The sequence below is a fragment of the Apis florea genome, unplaced genomic scaffold (genome assembly GCF_048593485.1).
Source record: "Apis florea isolate Af1SG1 unplaced genomic scaffold, ASM4859348v1 contig_3193_pilon, whole genome shotgun sequence".
Classification (NCBI taxonomy): Eukaryota; Metazoa; Arthropoda; class Insecta; order Hymenoptera; family Apidae; genus Apis; species Apis florea.
The window spans coordinates 842,256-864,166 of record NW_028256721.1 but is presented as its reverse complement, the minus strand read 5'-3'; the positions used below and the strand labels follow the sequence as shown (position 1 = coordinate 864,166).

At 25.7% G+C, this 21,911-nt stretch overlaps 3 protein-coding genes across 11 annotated transcripts; 2 read left to right on the top strand and 1 right to left on the bottom strand.

The window, feature by feature from the left end:
- Positions 1-36: 36 nt before the first annotated feature.
- LOC100868244 (DNA (cytosine-5)-methyltransferase PliMCI) lies at positions 37-6,202 on the top strand. 2 transcript variants are annotated; one of them, XM_086910596.1, is made up of 15 exons: positions 37-351; positions 425-1,001; positions 1,084-1,447; positions 1,535-1,861; positions 1,927-2,079; positions 2,198-2,657; positions 2,729-3,346; positions 3,449-3,775; positions 3,841-3,992; positions 4,068-4,402; positions 4,515-4,626; positions 4,712-4,861; positions 5,005-5,171; positions 5,384-5,624; positions 5,697-6,202. In XM_086910596.1, exons 1-15 carry the CDS (start codon positions 225-227, stop codon positions 5,922-5,924), a joined length of 4,338 nt encoding a protein of 1,445 aa, XP_086766722.1. In that variant the 5' UTR covers positions 37-224; the 3' UTR covers positions 5,925-6,202. The 2 variants fall into 2 exon arrangements, with proteins under 2 accessions (XP_086766722.1, XP_086766723.1); XM_086910597.1 differs by having other exon boundaries at positions 276-351; positions 400-1,001.
- A 600-nt stretch (positions 6,203-6,802) lies between these two features.
- Positions 6,803-8,185, top strand: LOC100868125 (calcium load-activated calcium channel). Of its 2 annotated transcripts, XM_086910595.1 has the most exons (5): positions 6,803-6,965; positions 7,039-7,116; positions 7,257-7,415; positions 7,512-7,576; positions 7,660-7,882. In XM_086910595.1, the coding sequence occupies exons 1-5, from the start codon at positions 6,905-6,907 to the stop codon at positions 7,750-7,752; spliced, it is 456 nt and encodes a 151-aa protein (XP_086766721.1). In that variant the 5' UTR covers positions 6,803-6,904; the 3' UTR covers positions 7,753-7,882. The 2 variants fall into 2 exon arrangements, with proteins under 2 accessions (XP_086766721.1, XP_003693469.2); XM_003693421.4 differs by having other exon boundaries at positions 7,257-7,576; positions 7,660-8,185.
- On the bottom strand, positions 8,031-21,805 carry PNUTS (Phosphatase 1 nuclear targeting subunit). Of its 7 annotated transcripts, none has more exons than XM_031915091.2 (10): positions 21,750-21,805; positions 21,455-21,635; positions 20,364-20,421; positions 19,464-19,648; positions 17,157-19,099; positions 11,550-11,776; positions 11,317-11,473; positions 10,904-11,218; positions 10,670-10,829; positions 8,031-10,420 (listed from the first exon to the last, which is right to left on the bottom strand). In XM_031915091.2, the coding sequence occupies exons 3-10, from the start codon at positions 20,364-20,366 to the stop codon at positions 9,565-9,567; spliced, it is 3,846 nt and encodes a 1,281-aa protein (XP_031770951.2). In that variant the 5' UTR covers positions 20,367-20,421; positions 21,455-21,635; positions 21,750-21,805; the 3' UTR covers positions 8,031-9,564. The 7 variants fall into 7 exon arrangements, with proteins under 7 accessions (XP_031770951.2, XP_086766718.1, XP_086766719.1 ...); XM_086910592.1 differs by having other exon boundaries at positions 19,464-19,610; positions 21,750-21,802; XM_086910593.1 differs by lacking the exons at positions 21,455-21,635; positions 21,750-21,805 and adding an exon at positions 20,494-20,916.
- Positions 21,806-21,911: the final 106 nt, after the last annotated feature.

Below are 21,911 nucleotides of genomic sequence, written 5' to 3'. Positions count from 1 at the left end.
ACCGTCAGCATATATGTTCTTATACTTATGTGTGTGCTATTTAGCTGAAATTTGTTATACGATATTCATTAAAAATACCAAAAAGTATTCATTTATAATTATTTATAAAGTTAGAAATACATTCCTGGTGTATTTATTTCGATTTAAATATAAAAAGTTTTTATTTTATAAAAAATAATATTAATAATAGATAAATTCGATAAAAATAATCGATTTTATGCAATATGATATCTACTATTATACCAAATACCGAAACTTACGAGATAGAAAAACAAATACAAGTTGAAAATGATACGGAAGAACAACAAATATCTTTAAATAATTGCATTATAGAAGAAAATAAAAACGCAGGTAAGAAATAAATGATATTTTCAATGAAAGTTCTACTAAATAATAAAGGTTAAATTTAATTTATTCTTATTAGTGATTGATACTATGATACTTGAAGAAAGCAATAATGATAGAAAAAAACTTCGTAGTGGGAAATATATTAGTATGAAACCCACATCTGGTTTGAACAAAATTAATGGAGATTTAAATAAATATGGATTATCACAACAAAGAATGCAATCTGTTAAAAAATCTGTTAAAAGAAAAAGTAATGGAGCTGAAGAGTTGGAAACAAAATTTCCTATGTTAACACAAAACGAAAAAGTAATATGTGATAATAAATCTGATTTTACATTAAAACAAATGCAATCAGATTCAAGTGATGAATCTGAAAGTAATATTCTTAAAAAAAATAAAACTGAAAATAATAATATAATCAATACAGAAGAATCAAAAATAATGCATCAGAAACCTCTTAATGTTCATCAAAAATGTGAATATTGTTGTCAAAAATTAACAAGTATAGATATAAAAATATATCCAGGTCATCCTAATAATGCAGTAGAAGAAATGATTGCATTAACAGATCCTAGATTATCTTTATTCACAGGAGAAGAAATTGTAATTCATGAAAGTGATGAAAGGCCTCAAAATAAAATTACTCATTTCTGGTAAAAATTCTTATAACAAAAACATAGATAATAAATTTCTTATTATATTATGTATTATTTATTTTTATTTTTCTTTTTATAGTGTTTATGATAAAAATGGACATTTGTGTTCTTTTGATACTGGTTTGATAGAAAAAAATGTGGTACTTTATTTTTCTGGATATATGAAACCTATTTATGAAGAAAATTCATGTCCAGAAGGAGGTGTGCCTACAAAAGACATGGGACCAATAAATGAATGGTGGGTGTCAGGATTTGATGGTGGTGAATTGGCACTTGTAGGATTTACTACAGCATTTGCAGAATATATATTGATGGAACCTGCTGAAGTATATTCACCATTTATGGATTCTGTAAAAGAAAAAATTTACATGAGCAAAATAGTTATAGAATTTTTACTAGATGAAATCAATCCTACATATGAAGATTTGTTAAATAAATTACAAGTAAAAATTTTCATTAAGATTTACAGCACTTTAAGCAATATATTTTAACTTTTAATCTATAACTTCTATTAAAATATATTTTTTTAGACTATAGTTCCACCAAAAGGATTATCTAGGTTTACAGAAGATTCTTTATTACGGTATGCACAATTTATCTGTGATCAAGTTATTTCCTTTGATGCATCAGCAAGACCAGAAGATCCTTTGTTAATTACAAGTCCATGTATGCGAGCATTAGTGACTCTCGCGGGTGTAACATTAAATAAAAGGATTGCATTACGCAGAACGCAATCTAGAGATCAAAAAAATAAAAAAACTACTTGGACGAAAGCTACAACCACAAAATTAGTTAATAATATGTTTGAAACATTTTTCTCTGATCAAATAGCTACAAATAATGACAAAGAAATATCGGTATGTAATGAAAATATTAATATTAAACAATATTTTAATATAGTAAATATAATGTATTATTACAGGGGCCGAAAAGACATAGATGTGGAATATGTGAAACTTGTCAGCAGCCAGATTGTGGAATTTGTACAGCTTGTAAAGATATGATCAAATTTGGTGGATCTGGAAGAAGTAAACAAGCTTGCAACAGAAGAAGATGTCCAAATATGGCTATACAAGTAAAATATTTTAATAAATATTTTCAATCTTTAATCTAATATAAAATAATTTATTTTATATTTATATTATATTATATTATTTTTAACATATAAGTGAGGAAATTTTAAATAATTATAGGAAGCTGATGATTCAGATCAAGAAGATGATGATTTTAATGATACATTAATAGAAAATACAAAAATTACTCAAAAAATGATTTTAAAGGAATTTAAACATGTAGAGAAAGAAATTACATGGGTGGGAGAATCTATAATAAATGATGGTCGGAGAACTTTTTATAAATCAGTTATGGTTGTTGATGAAGAAATAAAAGCTAATGATTATGTTTTAATTGAATCAAATGATCCCACTGTACCATTACAAATAGCTAAAGTCATTTATATGTGGGAAGATAAAAATGGTGCAAAATTGTGTCATGCTAATTGGTTTCGAAGAGGCAGTGACACTGTACTTGGTGAAACATCAGATTCTTTAGAATTATTTTTACTTGATGAATGTGATAATGTTCCATTTACTTCAGTTAAATCCAAAGCTACTGTTATTTATAAAACTAATTCAAAAAATTGGAATGAATTGGGTAATTATATTTTCTATTCTTGGAATTTTATATTATTATTATAAATTAAATATCAATTAATTATATTTTAGGAAATGCAGATATATTACCAGAAGATGAAATACAAAATAAAGATGGAAAAACATTTTTTTATCAAAAAAAATATATTCCAGAAACAGCTCGCTTTGAAGATTGTTCTTTGGATCCTGAATGCCCGCGAAAAGAAATCAGTCATCGATTTTGTCCTGCTTGTATACGTTTTACTACATTACAATGTTATTATACACCAAAAGTTTTTGATCGGGAAGAAGAGAAGAACAGCAAAGAAGTGACATATAATATAGTAAAATATAAAAATGAAGAATTTAGAGTTGGTTCTGCTGTGTTTTTAATGCCAGGGGCCATAAAATATAAATATACATCTACATATCACATTTCTCAAAAAGTGAAAAAGGGAAAAGTAGATGAAGATATGTACCCTGAATATTATCGAAAATCATCAGATCATGTAAAAGGATCAAATTATGATACCCCAGAACCATTTCATATTGGATATATAAATTCAATTTATGCGACAACTAATAATAAATTAGTTGCATCATCTGATATATGGATTAAAATAAATAAGATGTATCGACCAGAAAACACTCACAAAGGACTTACATTAATGCAACAAGTTGATCTTAATATGGTATATTGGAGTGACGAAGGTAAAATATTATTAGAAAAATAATAACATTAAAAAATTATATAAATTAATATAAATTATTGCATTATATAAAATATTAAATTATATATTATAAACATTTTAGTTTGTGATATTAAGTTTTCGGATGTAGCTGGAAAATGTTATTTGGTATATTCAGAAAATTTAGATCAATCTGTAGAAGAATGGACTACTGCTGGTCCATATCGGTTTTATTTTTCTCAAGCATATAATGCTTCAGAAAAAACATTTGTTGATCCACCATACTATGCTATGAATATTGGAAAATTGGGAAGTGGAAAAGGAAAGGGAAAAGCAAAATGTAAAAGTAAAAAATTAGAAACAAGTGATAAAAAAGTAATTGATAAGCCTATAAATTATTGTAAAGTGTCAAAAAAGTTAAAAACATTAGATGTTTTTGCTGGTTGTGGTGGTTAGTATAATGTTAAAATTGAATTGCAAATGATTAAAGATTTTAAATTAAAATGTATATTATAGGATTATCTGAAGGATTGCGACAAGCTGGTATTGTAGACAATCAATGGGCAATTGAAAAAGATGAACCAGCTGCATGTGCATATCGACTCAATAATCCCAATACAACAGTATTTTGTGAAGATTGCAATGTACTTTTACGAAAAGTTATGAATGTAAGTTTAAAAAAGAAATAGATAATTAAATAATTTGATATATATATAATATAAAATATTTTTTTATCTTTTTAGGGTGATCTTTGTGATAATAATGGACAACGCTTACCTCAAAAAGGGGAAGTAGAATTATTATGTGGCGGTCCACCTTGCCAAGGTTTTAGTGGCATGAATCGTTTTAACTCACGGCAATATTCTCTATTTAAAAATTCTTTAGTAGTATCATGTTTGTCTTATTGTGATTATTATAGACCAAAATTCTTTATTATGGAAAACGTTAGAAATTTTGTATCATTTAAAAGAAGTATGGTATTAAAATTAACATTAAGGTGCCTTGTACGAATGGGTTACCAATGTACGTTTGGTATTTTACAAGCTGGAAATTACGGTATTCCACAAACAAGAAGAAGGTATCATATTCAACTTATATCATATATATATATATATATATGATATAGAAATTTAATATTTTAAATTAATATTTCATATTTTTTCATATATTTTTAATTTATTTACTTTTAGATTAATAATATTAGCTGCTGCACCTGGAGAAGTTCTTCCAAAATATCCTGAACCAACTCATGTATTTAGCAAGCGAGCATGTCAATTAAGCGTTATTGTTGATAATAAAAAAGTAAGATTTTATTAGATTTATATAAAAATTAATACTATTTATTATATAAATTAAATAATTATATTATTGTATTATTTTTTAATAGTATTCATCAAATTGTGATTGGATAGAATCAGCACCATATAGAACGATTAGTGTTCGCGATGCGATGTCTGATTTACCTAATATTCGAAATGGATGGAATAATGAAGAAATAGCTTATAGTGATGAGCCAATATCTCATTTTCAAAGAAAAGTATTTACTTAAAATTTACTTAATATTAAATTTATTTATAATTAATTATTAATATTAACGTCATCAATTTACATTAATTATTATTATCATAAATTATATATATTTTAAAATATCTTTAAATACATTTATATATTTATTTATAGATAAGACCTAAAGAACCTGATGCAATATTAAGAGACCATATTTGTAAAGATATGGCTCCATTAGTTGAAGCAAGAATAGCACATATTCCAACTGCAAGTGGATCTGATTGGCGAGATTTGCCGAATATTGCAGTCCGTTTAAGTGATGGAACATATTCAAAAAAATTGTAAATATATTTTATTTATAATTATGTAATTTATAACATATATAATTTATATTATATATGTTATATATAATTATATATAATATTATATTATGTATAATTATATATAATTAGTTAATTTAATTATATATATTTCTATTTATATAAATATTATTATAATAAATAATAATAAATTAAATTAAGTAATAATTTAAAAAATAAATGTTGTGTTGTAGAGAATATATGTATCATGATAAGAAAGTAGGTAAAAGTTCTTCTGGTGCACTTCGAGGTGTATGTAGTTGTTGCACGGGTAAAATGTGTGATCCAATTGCTAGACAATATAATACTTTAATTCCATGGTGTTTACCACACACTGGAAAACGCCATAATCATTGGGCAGGTTTATATGGCAGATTAGAATGGGATGGATTTTTTGGTACTACTATCACTAATCCTGAACCTATGGGTAAACAGGTAAATAATATGTTATCTTTTTTTCTTTAATTTTTTATTCATAAATATTTAATTCTATTATCTATTTCATAGGGTCGTGTTTTACATCCGGAACAAACTAGAGTTGTGAGCGTAAGAGAATGTGCACGATCACAAGGTTTTCCAGATTCTTTTCGTTTTTATGGAAACATACTTGATAAACATCGTCAAATTGGTAATGCAGTTCCACCACCATTAGGTGCTGCTTTAGGTTTCGAGATCAGAAAGTGTTTAAAAAATGACAATATATTAAAAGTAAAAATTGAAGATTTTCACGATTGATAACAATATATTATAAGCATAAACTTTATGAAAAAAACTTTAAATATTATTTAAAATCTTAATAGTAGTTTCTAAGTTAAAATTTATCTTATCTTATATATAAGTTTACCCATATGTGTTCAGTAAAAACATAAACAAATGTTTTTACTAGTTATATGACCAAAAGCATTATGTGATGCATATTGTTATGCAATATTAGCGGTAAAGAGTGCAACGTTTATTCCAGTATATGTAATAATTTTCATAAATATATCAGTATTTTAAGTTAACTTAAGAAACTAGTTTTCAAGAAATTTGTTTAATACCTTCCATATAGAATCAAAAAAATTATTGTAAGAGTTTTGTACTATTGCATTATTGTACCGAATTGTGGCATTATTTAATCAATTTTATCAATAATTATCAATAATTAATGAGAAATTATATAATTATAGAATTAGAAAAGTTCGTAAAAAAACTAATAATAAGACTGTCAATCCTTATGATAAGTCAATAGTTTTTAAATTATGCTAAATATATTAAAGTTTTTCATGTATCAATCACTATTTCATATAAAAAATATTTGTAATTTTATTACAATATTTGTATATATTGTATCTTTTTGCAGTTATATATTAAAATTATTGTTTATTGTTTATTAATATAATTTTAAAAGAAAAGAACTAATTATAAATGAAGTTAAGTAATAAAAAATATTTATTATGAAATAAAAATTTTATAAAGAAATTATGTTTTTAATTTTTTATTTCTAGAGATTATTATATTTAAAATATATAATAATATTTAAATTTTTTATAAATAAATAAAAATAATTTAAAAATAAATATTTTACAATAAATATTAACGTATATGTAATAATAGATAATCAAGATTAATTTTACTCCCATTCACAGCTGTTCAAGTTTGTTAAGATAGGAATGGTATTTTTAAGATATATATAATTGAATAATTTAAAGAATATTCATATTGTTTTTGTTATCATGTGGGCTGATACTATTTTAATTGTATTTATTAGTATTTGTACAGCATTATTAGGAGAAGGTAATGACACTTCAAATATTATGCGTGAGTCATTTTATATTTAAGGTTATATTTTCTATTTTCATATTAATAGGTTTAACGTGGTTAATGGTTTATAGAACAGAAAAATATCAAAAATTGAAAGCTGAAATAGAAAAACAAAGTAAAAAATGTAAGTTTTAATAAAAATTATGTTAAAAAATATTAATTCTTTAAATTTAAACATTTGTGAATAAAATTAAATATAGTTTTAATATATAATATATAATTATAGTTTTAATAAATTAAATTCTTGCTTTTAATTGATTTTAGTGGAAAAAAGAAAAGAAGCACATGGAGATTCATTAGATAAACAACAGAAAAAAAAAATTGAACGAGAAGAAGAAAGATTAAAGAATAATAATAGAGATTTATCTCTTGTAAAAATGAAATCAATGTTTGCAATTGGATTTGCATTCACAGCTCTTTTAAGTATGTTTAATAGCATTTTTGATGGTAGAATTGTGGCAAGATTGCCTTTTGTTCCAATTAGTTGGATACAAGGTTTATCACATAGAAATCTTCCAGGAGATGACTATACAGAATGTTCATTTATTTTTTTATATATATTATGTACTATGAGTATTAGACAGGTAAATTCTTTCATATTTTGTTTTTATTTTAATTTTATTATTTCATAATGTTTTATTTTAATTTTTATTTAAATTGGTTGCAGAATATTCAAAAAATGCTTGGATTTGCTCCTTCTAGGACTGCAAGTAAACAAAGTGGAAGTATTTTTGGTCCTCCACCTCAACAATTTAAATGAATTTGAGTATTATATTAAATTAAAAATTCATATATATATATATATATATATATATTCATATATATAATATTATATATATGATATATATATAATTTGTTATTTAATTATTATTTAAATTTTTATACCATAAACCTTCATAAAATATTTAAAATGTTTATGAATAATTAATATTAAAGTTATATTAATTAAAATTACATATATTATAATATAAATTTACTATATTACTATATTACACTTGCTAAGTCTATTTAATTAAATGTAATAAATTAAGTATTCAATACTGTGATGTTTCTTTTTTAATTAAACTTTATATAATACATTATATTAATGTAGATTATAAAATTATTAATAACTTATTATTTAAACATTAATTGTTAACGCTTTTGAAAAAATTATATATTATTAATAAAATAGATAACTATAAACATAAAAACAATGGCTTTATATAAAATTGAAAAGATAAATAGTAATATTTAAAAATACGAGAAGAAAATAAAATGTATAAAGAAGTCATAAAGGAAGCATTGATATAATGCAGCATATTTTAGAAAATAGGTGTGATTCATGTATTCCATCAAGCAGCTCTTATACAACAATCAATGTTATATACAAACATAACGATCAATCATATACAAAAGATAACCACTACCCTTAATTCGTAAAAAATATTTAATACAATAATATATCAGTGATCTATTTCATAGAGCACATATTCAAACTTGTATGTGAAAATATACTCTATAAATATTAGATCTTTTTGCATTTAACTAGTTCAAATCATACATTTTTACTAAAAATTCTTGCTTTCTTTTATATTATTACATATTATTTAAGCCTAAAACAGTCTCTTGTTATTAGAGCTAGCGACGTTTTATACAAATGATACAATTATAATATTTACAATCAATCTACATACACGATTAAATATTTTAATTTAATAAAAAGTTACTTAAATCATTATTTGAACTTTTGGTGTTATGATGTTCCATTGTTATATTACGCTTAATTCATTTTAACAGCATTTTAATTACATATATTCATTAGTATGTAGAAAGCGATAAAACACCCAACTGGCAATCGGAAAGACAAATGCTTATTAAATTGGAATTTGCACTTCCTGCTTACTAGTGTCATATCATTTGAAATCACTCTATTCGTCATGCCAATAAGATTAAAACTTGCAACGATTCTATTTTTTTGATTACATCAACCATACTTTCGGCAGTGGCTACTATTTGTAAACCGCGAACGTAAAGGGAAGACATATTAATCGAGATATCATTTTATGTGAAGTGCCATAATTTTTAATACATTTTGGAAGTAAATAAAAGTATTTTTTCCTTCAAATTTTTTCTAAAATATCTATTCGAAATTATAATAAAAAGTAATATGTAGGAACCTCTTGCCGTCCAGCAGCCGATGAACCTATTGTTTTTCTTTCATTGTCATTTTAGATTTAAAGCAGTTTTCAATCTTGAAAATCTGCAAGTACATTTCACGAAAAATAAATTTATTATGCTTTCTTTTTATAATATTTATCTTTCGTATTATATGATGCAAATAAATTGAAAATTATCGAATATTAAATTAAATAGTTTAAATCTCGTGAAAATATAAGTGTAAATATCATGTGCTTAATTCTTTGCATTATTTAATAAAAGATTGCACATTATTAAATTTTTTAGCTAATGTGAGCTTGTGTCTAATATGATTTCAGTAGTCCATTCATTCCTATTGATTCATATCAAATAGAATGAATGTTTATGTTACACTACTATGAAAATTTCAAATTATTCATTATTTTAAATTATTTCAAAATGGTGGACAATTCACTCCAGGATGTAAATATTGACATTTGTCACCGACTCGACAATAACCATTTTTTGAAAATTGTCGGCACACAGGTGGTTGTTTTCCATTTCCCCTCCATCCACCACCACCTCCTCTCCATCCACCTCTTCCAGGAGGTCCTCCACCACCTCTATACCAACCAGGTCCAGGAACACCTCTACCTCTACCATGCATTGGACCAGCACCTCTAGGACCTTGGAAGTTAGGTCCAGGACCATATAATGGACCAGGAGGTCCTTGAAAATTATTTGGATTCATATTATTGAATCCTATATCTTCTGGACCCATTATACCATAACCTTCTTGTTGTTGATTATACATAGGTGGCGGTCCCATCATTCCAGGTGGTACCATTGGACCACCTTCCATTCCTGGTGGAAATGCATTTGGTATATTTCCCATTGGATTCATTCCCATTCCATCAGGTACAACAACTTTTCCATCTCCAGTTCTCCATCCACCTCCTCCTCCTGCTCCTCCTCCTCCAGTAGACATTGGACCACCCATTTCAGGACCCATTGGACCCATATGAGAAGGTCCCATCATTTGTTGAGACATTTGAGGTATTGGGCCCATTGAAGTTTGAGGACCCATAGGTGTCATTACTGGTTGTTGATTATGAGAAAATGATGGATAATGAAAGTTCGAAACTGCCGGTGTTTGAGGTTGCAATTGAGGTTTTGGTTCTGGCCATGGCATAGATGTAAAATCTTTCTCACTTTCCTTATTTCCTGTGAGATCATCCAGAGGAATGATTTTAGGTTCGTTATATACATGATGTCGTTCTTCATCGGGCTCTGCAGCAGAATCTGGAATCCTGAAAATTAAAAATATTCATATATCAAATAAAATACTTTGCTTTATAATAAGATATTTTTTAAATATATTTTGTAGAACTTGCATCAGTGAGTTATAGTTTATATATTAAACTATCCAATGGTTCAAAGTTCTTATTCTGTTAATATGGCATGCCTACTCTTACACAAATATGTAATTATATTTGTGTGTCTCACATGCATAATTAAATTTAATTTTAATAAAGAAAAAATCTAATGTATATACATACATGCTTCGATTAAAATATAGTGCCTGTAATATTCCTTTTTCTCGAGCATATTGAATATCTTTTTCTCTACTATCTTTTCCAGGCTCTACTAAAGGTGGCGGTAAATCAATTGAAATTAAAGGTTTCCATCTTGTTCTTTCTTCCATTAAGTCTTCATTACCTATAAGATCATTTTTTAAATCATCACTTTTTTAATATTTAGTACAATAAAGAAATCATATTTTAATAACTTACTTAATTTTCTAGCCATCTGGAATGCTTCCCTCTCATTTTGTTTCTCCATTTGTTTCATATCAGTAAACGTTTTCGTAACGTTTACTCTCTCCGTTTCATCTAATTCGAAATAACGCACTGATTCAAGATCTGTTTTCCATTTTAATATTTTCTTTGGTCCTTTGCGTTTTTGAAGTAATAAAACACTTCTTAAACCATCAACGTATCGTATTTCTGGATAAGAACCAATATTTTCTTTCTTCGTTGATTCAGACATAGAAGATATATCTTCCGGAGAATTAGTTTTTTCTTCCGTATCATCTTCCGGTGTTGGTGCTAAAAAGTAATTAAATATTTAAAAAAATTTTTTAGAAATATATATATTTAAAATGAAATATTTATTTAAATTGATAAATGGAAATAAAATGACTTACTGTTACTTCTAGCATCATCATCGATATCCGTTTTGAATATTCTGTTTTCTTTTTGATCGTCTATCGTTTCTTCTTTCTCTTTTTTCGCATCTTCATCTGAATTTTCCTTTTCCTTTTGTTCTTTATCTTCATCTGTCTCTAACGTATCTTGATAAAACTTAAAAAAAAATTTTTTTATAGTTATATAAGACATATATTAATTTTCATCATTAATGCATTATAATTATATGTACTTTAAAATTAGGCTTGACAACAACGGGTGATTTTTCATCGGCACTTGGTGGTGAAGTAGGTGGAGGTGTAATATCACGATTATCACTATTGGCAGTTTCTTGTTTCTTAGCTTCCGTGGGACCATCTTTCGTGATAGATGTTCTTCGTTTTCTCTTTCTCGGTTCTTTACTTTTCGTTGATGCGGTCAAAGCATCCATAAACATATCACTTTCTTGCAAAACCATTGCTGTAAAAAAAATGCAATAAATATTTATAAGTAAAATAAAAAAAATTTATATACCAAAATTATTAAAAGTAGTAAAATATTTTACTATTATTAAATAGGGAGAAAAGATTAATACCGTCTTAATATATCTACATAATAAAATATTTGTATTAGATATTCAGTTTTTAAAAATCAAAAATACAAATTATAGAATTATTGATTATTAATTAATAAATAATGTATTTTATAAATAATTTTTAAGTAATTTTTGATGCTACAATTACGAAAGACAAAAATTCTATCTTTACTCGATTAATGATGAGAAAAAATCATAATTATATTTATAGTAATGTAATCCTGTAAAATAAATATTCAGTTGTTCAATATTTAATTGTATAAGTCTGCATTAATCCATATAAAATTCCATCACCTGGAAAGAAAAAGAACTTATAACTTTATAAAACTGCATGAAGATAGAAGTAAATTCCTTGTTCCATGATAGATCTATAAGCAAATAATACTGGTAATAAATATTAGATAAAAAATGACTAAGAAGGATATCCATAATGCATCTGTAACAAAAATATAATTACTGTTTTTTAATAATATAAAATATTTTATTTTAAAATAATATTAAAAGAACGAAGTCGCTATGATTTATTAATAAAAAGAATTTTTTACATAATTCTATGTTTAATATTAAACATAATAAAATTAAATATTTTAAATTACGCATTTATAAATATAATTATAAGTTATATCATTTGATTTTTATAATGAACGAATCGATAAATTTACTAATAGATCAATTATTTTCTACATGCTGAATTATTTCATTTATTCGTAACTTCAGATTTAAAAGAAAGAATAAATTCGTATATATTAGTTCTATCATTTTAAATTGATAATATCAAAAAATTAAGAATGTAAATAAATTAATTTAAGTAAAATTGTAAATTTAGAACATATATTATATTATATTTTCTTATTACATTATTTTCCTTTAAATATTAGTAAAAAATTATTTTAAATGAAAAAATATATTTAAATTAAAATTTTTTTATATTTTTTAACGATGCAATAAATTAAATATAATTTATTATTTTTCATTAATTATATAAAAGATTGTAATTACATATATTAAGATTAATTATTACATATATTATTTCTTTTATTTATTATTTTTAATGCATAAGAATAAAAGTTTTATATATTTAATATTTTGTTTACTATTTTTTGAATTTTTTAGATTTTTAAATTCAAATTTATGTATTTGCATGTTCGTTACATGATACTCAATAGCTGTAAAAAGTACGAAAGTTTATTATTAAACGAATTTACTTAAAAAATTTGTTATTCTTTCATGTATAATAAACTGATGTCGAATAAAAATTTAATAATTGTATAATAATAACAAAAATTATTATATACGTAGAAAGAAAATCTAAGAAATATATATCAAGTCGATAAGTCATATTGATAATTATATAAATGTTTTTAGAATGTATTCGATAAAAGTGATAATAGTAAACTGGGGAATAATATGCGGGTTTTAATTATACGGCTTTTAATTTTATTTCCATAAACCTTTGATTCATTCTCAAATAATTTACTTCATTTTAAAAATGTTTCAAATTGTAAGCGTGCTCTTAATGTATTATATGTACGCAACAATCGAGACGCATTTTCTTTGATAACATTTCATTTCGTTTGTAAAAGTAAGTTTTTTTTGATCGAATAATACATACTAATTTTTTTGTCGAAAATTATTAAGATTTTACGCAATTCATTAACAATAATTTTCTATTCTTTGCGCGTATGCACAAATAAATTAAAAATATAAATTTATTTTCATCTTTAAAGTAACGATACTAAATAAAGATACCATTTTGTATTCTACTTTATATAAAAATATAATAATTTATATAAAAATGAATATGTAATCATTTACGATTCAATCAAAGGCTAAATATTTATCAATATAAATATAGTAATAAATAACAATTTAAATGTAAGCAATATGCAAGTTAAAATTATATGTACCTTAAAATTAGTATAACTATTTTGTTTTATTATATTTTAATAAGTAGCATAAAAATTATTATAAATAAAAACGGCATATTTTTTTTAATTAATGTTTTGTATACTATAAATTGAAAGAAAACATTTATTAAACGAAAAAAATATTTTCTGTATAAAAAAGCATATTTCGATAAACAAAAAATGAATTTGTAAATATTAACTTGAATAATATGTAATGATTTTTGATTTTATTTTTAGTCGATCGCTTTTTCAAATTCAAATATAAGTGAGGTAAATACCACATGACGAGCATGTCCACGAATGGCGCGGACTTAAATATGTTGAATGGTTAATATACTATGTGAACGTAATGCAACTGCTACGAGAAACAGAATCTGACCCCATACACGAGTGCCGATATAAAGACTATCGCAAAAACATCGGCCTCAGTAGTCCACCGAGCACACCAAGAAGTGCGCCGTTGCGCAACTCCGTCGTTAACCGCCCATCCTCCTTCACGCGTCCAATTCAAATAAATAATTTTCAAATACTACCTTTACTATTAATTTACTATTAATATAATATTTAGCGACTTAAAATGACAAAATTTTAAAATGCACTTATATGATATAAATGCTTTTTACTTTTTCAAATAAATAGATAAATATAAAATTAATCGTGCTCTGTTTTATCTTTTTAATTATGAAATAAATTCTTTACAACCAAAACAAAAAAATACGATTGAGGATATTTTTGCAAATTATTATGCAGAAAAGTTTAAATATACAAAGACGCTCCTACCTCAGATTTTTTTTTTTACTCAATTAAAATTATATTATTTTAAAAAATATGAACTCGAAAGAATATTTTAAAAAGATAACAATTTGCTTGAATCAATGACGAGCATAATATAACAGACGTCCGCGTTTCGTTTTTCCTGCTTTCTTCTTTATACTTTTCTCTTGTTCCAGTATTGTACTTTTCACCCGATTGTTAATCCGCGATTACTGGCAAGGAAGAAGACTTCTTCGCCATGTCGACGTTGTCATTGCAATTAGACGATTATCTGTCGTAAGAAGAGACCCGTTGATCCTAAGGGGCAGCTTGCTCGAAGACGTCGAGTCGATACGCAGCGTTGTATTTCATGCAATTTCAAAAATGCTTTCATTCCACGAAATTCTGCATTCTTTTTTTTTTTTTTTTTTTTTTTTTTTTTTTTTTTTTTTTTTTTTTTTTTTTTTTTTAAATCAACTTTCTTTGAATGTCGTGCCATATTTTTCTCACTTTCATCTATTCATTCATACATACTATTTATTCTTTCGTACTTTCCATTTCATTCTTTCAATCTCCCTCCTCCTCTTGCTCTTGCTCTTTCACACTTGTTTATGTATTCTTTCTCTCTTCTCTCTCTCCTCTCTCTCTCTCTCTCACACACACACACACTCTTATTCTTTCTCATTTTCATAAGGATATCTTGGGACTGTGTGCCCATTGCAAATTTCAATTCTCTCTGATGAACGCACGAACATATTCGAATCATTCTGCAAATCCACTGTGAACTAAACAATGATACAAAATTGAAAAATAACATTACTGAGAAGAATTTTTTCCCTTGTAACACTCGAAATGGTATTACAATATTAAATGAAAAAGATATATAATAATTTTTCAAACATAATACAAATACATACAAGGATTACTAAATATTAAAAACTAAAAATGATTTTACAAATAAGCTTGAATATCTACATTATTATATTCTTTAGAATCCGAAATCTTCATAATTTTTTAGTAAAAATAAAACTCATCTTTTAAATATTTTACCTTTATAATATTATTATTTAAAAATTATTGATATGCGATACCATTTCAAGAGTTCTAATTTTATTTGCACTTTAGACTTGTGCGATTAGTCACCGAGAGGATGGAAATCTGGATGGACTCACGATATGAGTGTTTGCTTTATCAAACATTCAGTGAGCAAGATGTATAGCAGAAACCCAAGAGTTAAATATTTCCAGATTTCTGATCAATTTATTTAAATGCTTATAGGGTGTACATGTACAAGGGAAGAAGTATGGACAGACAAGAGTTGGTTTGTTTCCTTACCTAAGTAGATTAGTAACATCCATGGTGACTTCTATCAGGTGTATCGTTCGACGAAGAACGGTAAAACACACACCCCGAAAATTATATCGATATAAAACACACCTTTTCTTTATCCGAGTAATTTTTAAAAGAAACTGCACGGTTACTTTCAATTATTAATTGTTAAAAATATTCGACTCTATTTTTTACCATATAGCACTAATTTTAAGACATTTTATACATACGATTTAATTAATACTTTATCGAAGATTACCTGCTGAATCTTCTTAATATAGGAAATAAATCGATGCTGAAAGAGCCAATCCTAATGTTCTTCATTCTTCTAATATGACGTTAATTATCGAGGCAAGCATAAGATCCGCTCGATCCATTTCCACGTGGGTCAATTGATATAGATTTTCTTTTAACTTCTATAATATTCTTAATAACTTTTAGGAAAGTAATATAGGGTTTTAATATATACTATAAACTAAAATAATATGCCTGAAAAAAACCGTAGATTAATGAAATAAAAAATCTATGCAAATTTTATCGAATTAAATAAAATAATAATGTTCACGTAATGTGTAAGGTATACAGTTTGTTCGTATTTCTCCTGGAGCCAATCACCTGTAAACTCAATATTAAGAAGTTAGTAATTGCTTGTATAATTAAAAAAACTAGTGTTCAAAGACCAGTTGAAATTAATAAAATGAAATTTTTATTTATTAAATAAATTTTTATTTTTAAAAAAAAAATTATTATTTTTAAACTCTTATTTTTTTATCAAAAATTATCATGTGTATACATACATATATAAATTTTTGACTTAATAATTTTATTATAATATTTAATATTTTTTATATCTCTTTATATCTTAAGAATAAAACGGAAATTAAAAAAATTAAAAAGATAATACAAAATAAATTAATTTATAAAAATTATATAAAAACATAATCATAAATTAATTTAATATAATATTAACTATAATCAATTTTAAATTATTCTTACTCAATGAGAGATAGTGATAAATACTCTGATAAATGCTAAAATTCTTTAAAAATAATATATTTATGAAATATAAATGTATAGTTTAAGTTTTAATTACATATCTAATCTTTGAACATTAGTATTTTATAAAAGTTTAAGACAGTATATATATTTTCTCCCTAAAGAATTCAAATTGAATTTGTTATAAAAAAAAAATAAATATACACATTATATTTCAATATTTCAAAAAAAATTTAGTACAAAATTAAATATAGTATTTGAGATACTATGTAATACTTACGTTTTGGTTTTGGTGGTATTAATTTGATGCCTCCCTTTTTTTCTTCACTCGGAGGTGTAGTTGGTGATTCCAATGATAATTTAGTTCGTTTATCTGTTGATGAAATAGATTCTCGAAGTGGGGATGGTCTTTTCAAGGCAGGTAATTTTTGTGGCATGACTTTTTTATCAATGATGGGATGTAATTTTTTTGCTGATCTTGGTGGTGGAGGTTTTACTTCTTCCTCCAAACCCGTTGATCTGAATTTAGAGTTAAATGTTTTCACAGTCTTTGGCCGCATTGTAGAATCTTGAGAATTTTTTCTACTCTCAATGGAAATAGAAATGTTCTTCTTTTCTGGTACTGCAACAACTTTCTTTGAATCAGTCTTATTTTCTTTAGAACTATCCCGAGAGTCTGTTGATGATTTTCTTACAGTTGCATCGCCTAATTTTTCCTCTTCCGACTTCTTTTTGGGTATTTTTCCGAATTTCGAACTTAATGCTTGTCCTTGAATCTTTTCTAATGTTGCTTTATCTTTTTCTGCTTGATCTTTCTTCTGTTTTTCCTTTTCCCGTTCTTTATCAGATTTACTTTTACTAGAATTATGTTTACTAGATGAATTAGATGAATGATGTTTTTCTTTGTCCTTGGAAGACTTATCCTTGGAATTAGAACTTTTTGAACTACTACTAGAACTAGAGCGATGACTACTAGATTTATAAGATGTGGAACTAGAACGATGTGAACTGGAACTTGAAGTATGTTTAGAAGAACTTTTGGAGGATGAAGATGAACTATGATGACCTTTCTTATCTGAACTAGATTTTTTGTCATCTTTTTTAGAAGAGTCTCGATTTTCTTTATTACTAGATTTACTACTTTCACTATTAGTATTGTCTTTAAGATCTTTAATGTCTTTGCTTTCTTTATTTTTAATAAGTTCCACATCAGGACTATCTGTGGAATCTACAATAGTTTGTTTCACTTCACTTGAAACTTGGTCTAATTTTTCAGATTGTGCAATGTTTTTTTCACAATCTTGACCACTAACTACACCATCACTAAGTTCTGTAGATGCTACTTCCTCAGGAGTTTGTTTCACAGGAAGAGTATTCTCCACAATATCTCCATTAACATCTACATTTGTACTATTTGTATTTAAAACACTATTAATATTAGAAGCATCTGTCTCCACTTTTGTAAGAATTTGTTTACCTTCACGAATTGTAATTTTATACACAGGAACTGGAGATTGTGAAGATGTAGATACCACAACAAAGGCAGGTTTTTTTGATTGTGATGATAAATGTTGTTGTATCTGCATCTGTTGTGGTTTACTAACAACTTGCAATTGTAAAGGTTGCACAGTTGTTCTCTCTTGTACCTGTTGTTGTTCTTGTGGTGGTGGTGGTGGTGGTGGTGGTGGTGGTGGTGGTGATAATTGTTGTTGTTGTTGTTGTTGCTGCTGCTGCTGCTGTTGCTGCTGATGATGATGAATGTGAGATACTGCAATAGTTGATGTGGAATTTGAAATAAATTGTAAATCTTGCACTTGAACTGTTGCATTTTCTGTACCCTCTGGGACTTGTTGGATACCACAATGAATTGAATACTGTTGCTGTTGTGCTGACTGAGATACCAAACTTTGTCCCAGAATTCCTGTAGTTTGTACTGGAATAGTCATGATTTGTGCTGGTACAGAATTTGGTGCAGCTTCCCCTTTCACTATTTTTAACCATTGTTCAACTAATCGACTAGCTAACACTCTAACACCTTGATGACTACCTTCTTTTGATAGACCTTTTATTAATTTTGGACAATTGTTGCTTTTTAATCTTTCTATATCTACTGGGCATAATAATAAAAGTTCTAGAAGTTCTTGAATTAAAGCCCAATTTTTTGCAAGAATACCATCTGTAAGCCACATATGTATGAGATTCCATCCTCCAGCACCCATAAATCTAAATAAATAAACAAATAAAAATAAAATTATAAATTATTCTATTATAAATGACTTGTTTCAAAAATATCTTTAAATAATATTTTATAGAACTCTCATCAGTGAGTACAATTTATCAATGAAACTGTCCAATGGTTCTGAGTTCCTTTTTTACTCTAGCATACATTTTAAATTTTACATAAATATTTTGTATAAAATATAAATATTTATGTATTTTAATATGCAATTATACAAATTTTTCTTTATAGAAGTATAAGTTTTAAATATATGTTACATATAGAAGTTAAATATATAGAAGTATAAGTTTTAAATATATAAGTTTCAAATGCAAATAAATAATTAATTAGAAAAAAGTTTATACTTACTGACTAAGTAAATCTGTATTTGTAGTTTTCAATATTTGTATATAAATGCATTTTGAAACAAGTTTTTTGGAAAATTTTGTCATCAAACTAGCCAACCGATGAACTTCTTCTTTACTTTTTATACCTCCAGTTGGCCCCAATAAAACACTAAGACATTTCAATAAAGATAGAGGATCTATACGTGGCTGAAAAAGTACATGCAAGAATACATCACATATTTCAAGTTTTTATATAAAATAAGGTTATGTAGAATAATATAAAAAAGTTGAATCTCAATCAAATTGAAATTAGTCTATTTTTCAATGATTTAATAAAATGATAGTCTGATATATCAGTAAAAAGTTAAATTAATTTTTATTTCAATTTTTATTATCAATTTATATAATTATCAATTTTTGCAATATGTAATTTCAAAAACATTATTAAAGTATTTATGCAAATTTAACCTTTACTATAAAACAATTTTTAAAACTAATATATTTATTATTTTATATGTGAATTATTTTTATTATATAATTATAAATTGCATATTAGTAGTAGAATATGGTCAAAATAATAAGTAAACATTTAAATATTAAGTAAAATATCATCACATAACATCGCATATAAAAGAAAAGCGCAAAGATCATTTACCTTCCCCATTTTGTTTAATATCAGTATTCAAATATATTACATTAGTTTTATAAAAACTTTCATAAAACTATATAAATGCTCATTTTGTACGATCATTAAAAGTTGATGACGCCAGAAATAGGATATGAGGTCATATGAACGAAGGTTATTGATCCTACCGCTTTCCCCTTCCATTATATTTGTCGTAATTTCTCGTATATGGCGCCCTCTCTCAAAAAATTTACGAAGAAAAAGTATAAGTGAATTTTAAAAAATAACATGACTTACCATTTTGATGATATTTTTAACGCATATTGGAGTACAATCATAGGATCATGACGTAAATCTGTAATAAAACACAGAAATATTCGTTTTTTTAATGGGTAGAAATGATGTACTTTTTCAAAGATAAACGTACACGATACCGCCATATTGTCGAATTTTTTCACGCACATAAAATATAGCTATTAAGTTATTTATCCATGAACATAAAAATTTCATTAAAAATTACCTAAGCCTAAATATATTTACACAGATAATCGTTCGCAAATATAAAATTTTTAAATTGTTTTGCTATCCTCATTATCCTTTTATCATACTATACAAATCATTTATATCACAAATCGCAAGTATTAATTAAAAGAGTTATGATAAATTTTTTCTATTTTAATGAGTTCAATATAGTTTCAATATTTCTTTTCATTCCCTAAGAAGAGGTAACTTTAAATATTAAAATTGAGGAATAAAAGTTATAAGTGGGAAAACTATTAATCTAAAATGTAAGCTCCTCGGTTAACGGCGATCACTCGATGGTCAACTGGCGGATTTCCTACTGCGCAATATCTACGCGCATATCCCACCCAGAATGGTTACACAATCAACCAATCACGTTTAAAATTTTCTTTAACATCAACCAATAATTATAGCGATCCCACCCCATGTCACTGACGTCACCAAATAATTGTTATTTTTAGCACACCATGACTGTTCATTTGTGCTAGAATTTTGCCAAAATTATTTTATTTATAGGCAATCACTAACACTTTTAATAATGCTTTAATAATATCCAATTATCACTCGTGCAAATTTAAAATATAATAAATAGCTTGCATGCAATTTCTATTATAAAAACCAGACATTCCCAACTTGTATCACTAATACATTATTGCTTATATCACCTTACTTTAAGCCTTAAATATTTTTACATTAAATTTCTTCTATTTTTATTATATATATTTCTTTAAGAAATATATGTAAAACTATATAGTATATAGTAGTAATCTACTGAACAAACAATATTAGAATCGATTCCAATCAAAAATTGTTGAAAAAATATATAATATACTTCGGCTTTTTTGAACGACAGAAAAGCCACTCACATTTGATTATTAATTAAATCCTTTTTATGGAAAATATATGATCACAGCTGTGTATAAGAAATTTAACATTTCCTATACACAAAAACGATGTGGCCCTATGCTCTGTCGAAAATAGGCTATGCATCAGCAAATGCTACAAGATTGTCCAAAATCCGTGGATATCTTCTTGCTGTTCTGCCATCTGTAATCAAATATTATTGAAACATTATTTTTATAATTTAAATATCAATTTTCTTGTTACATTTTGTTAAATAATCCCGAAATTTATTTTTAACTAAAGAAAAACTATTCTTACCTAACTACGTAGAAGATGATGTTACGCCCAAACCGGAAATGTTACGTCTGTAAGTGAGTCAAGCGTAAATTTGTTTTATTTATCATATTACGATTATAAACAAATAAATATTGAATATGAAAAATATATGATTTTATTAAAATTTATTACTAAAATATATTT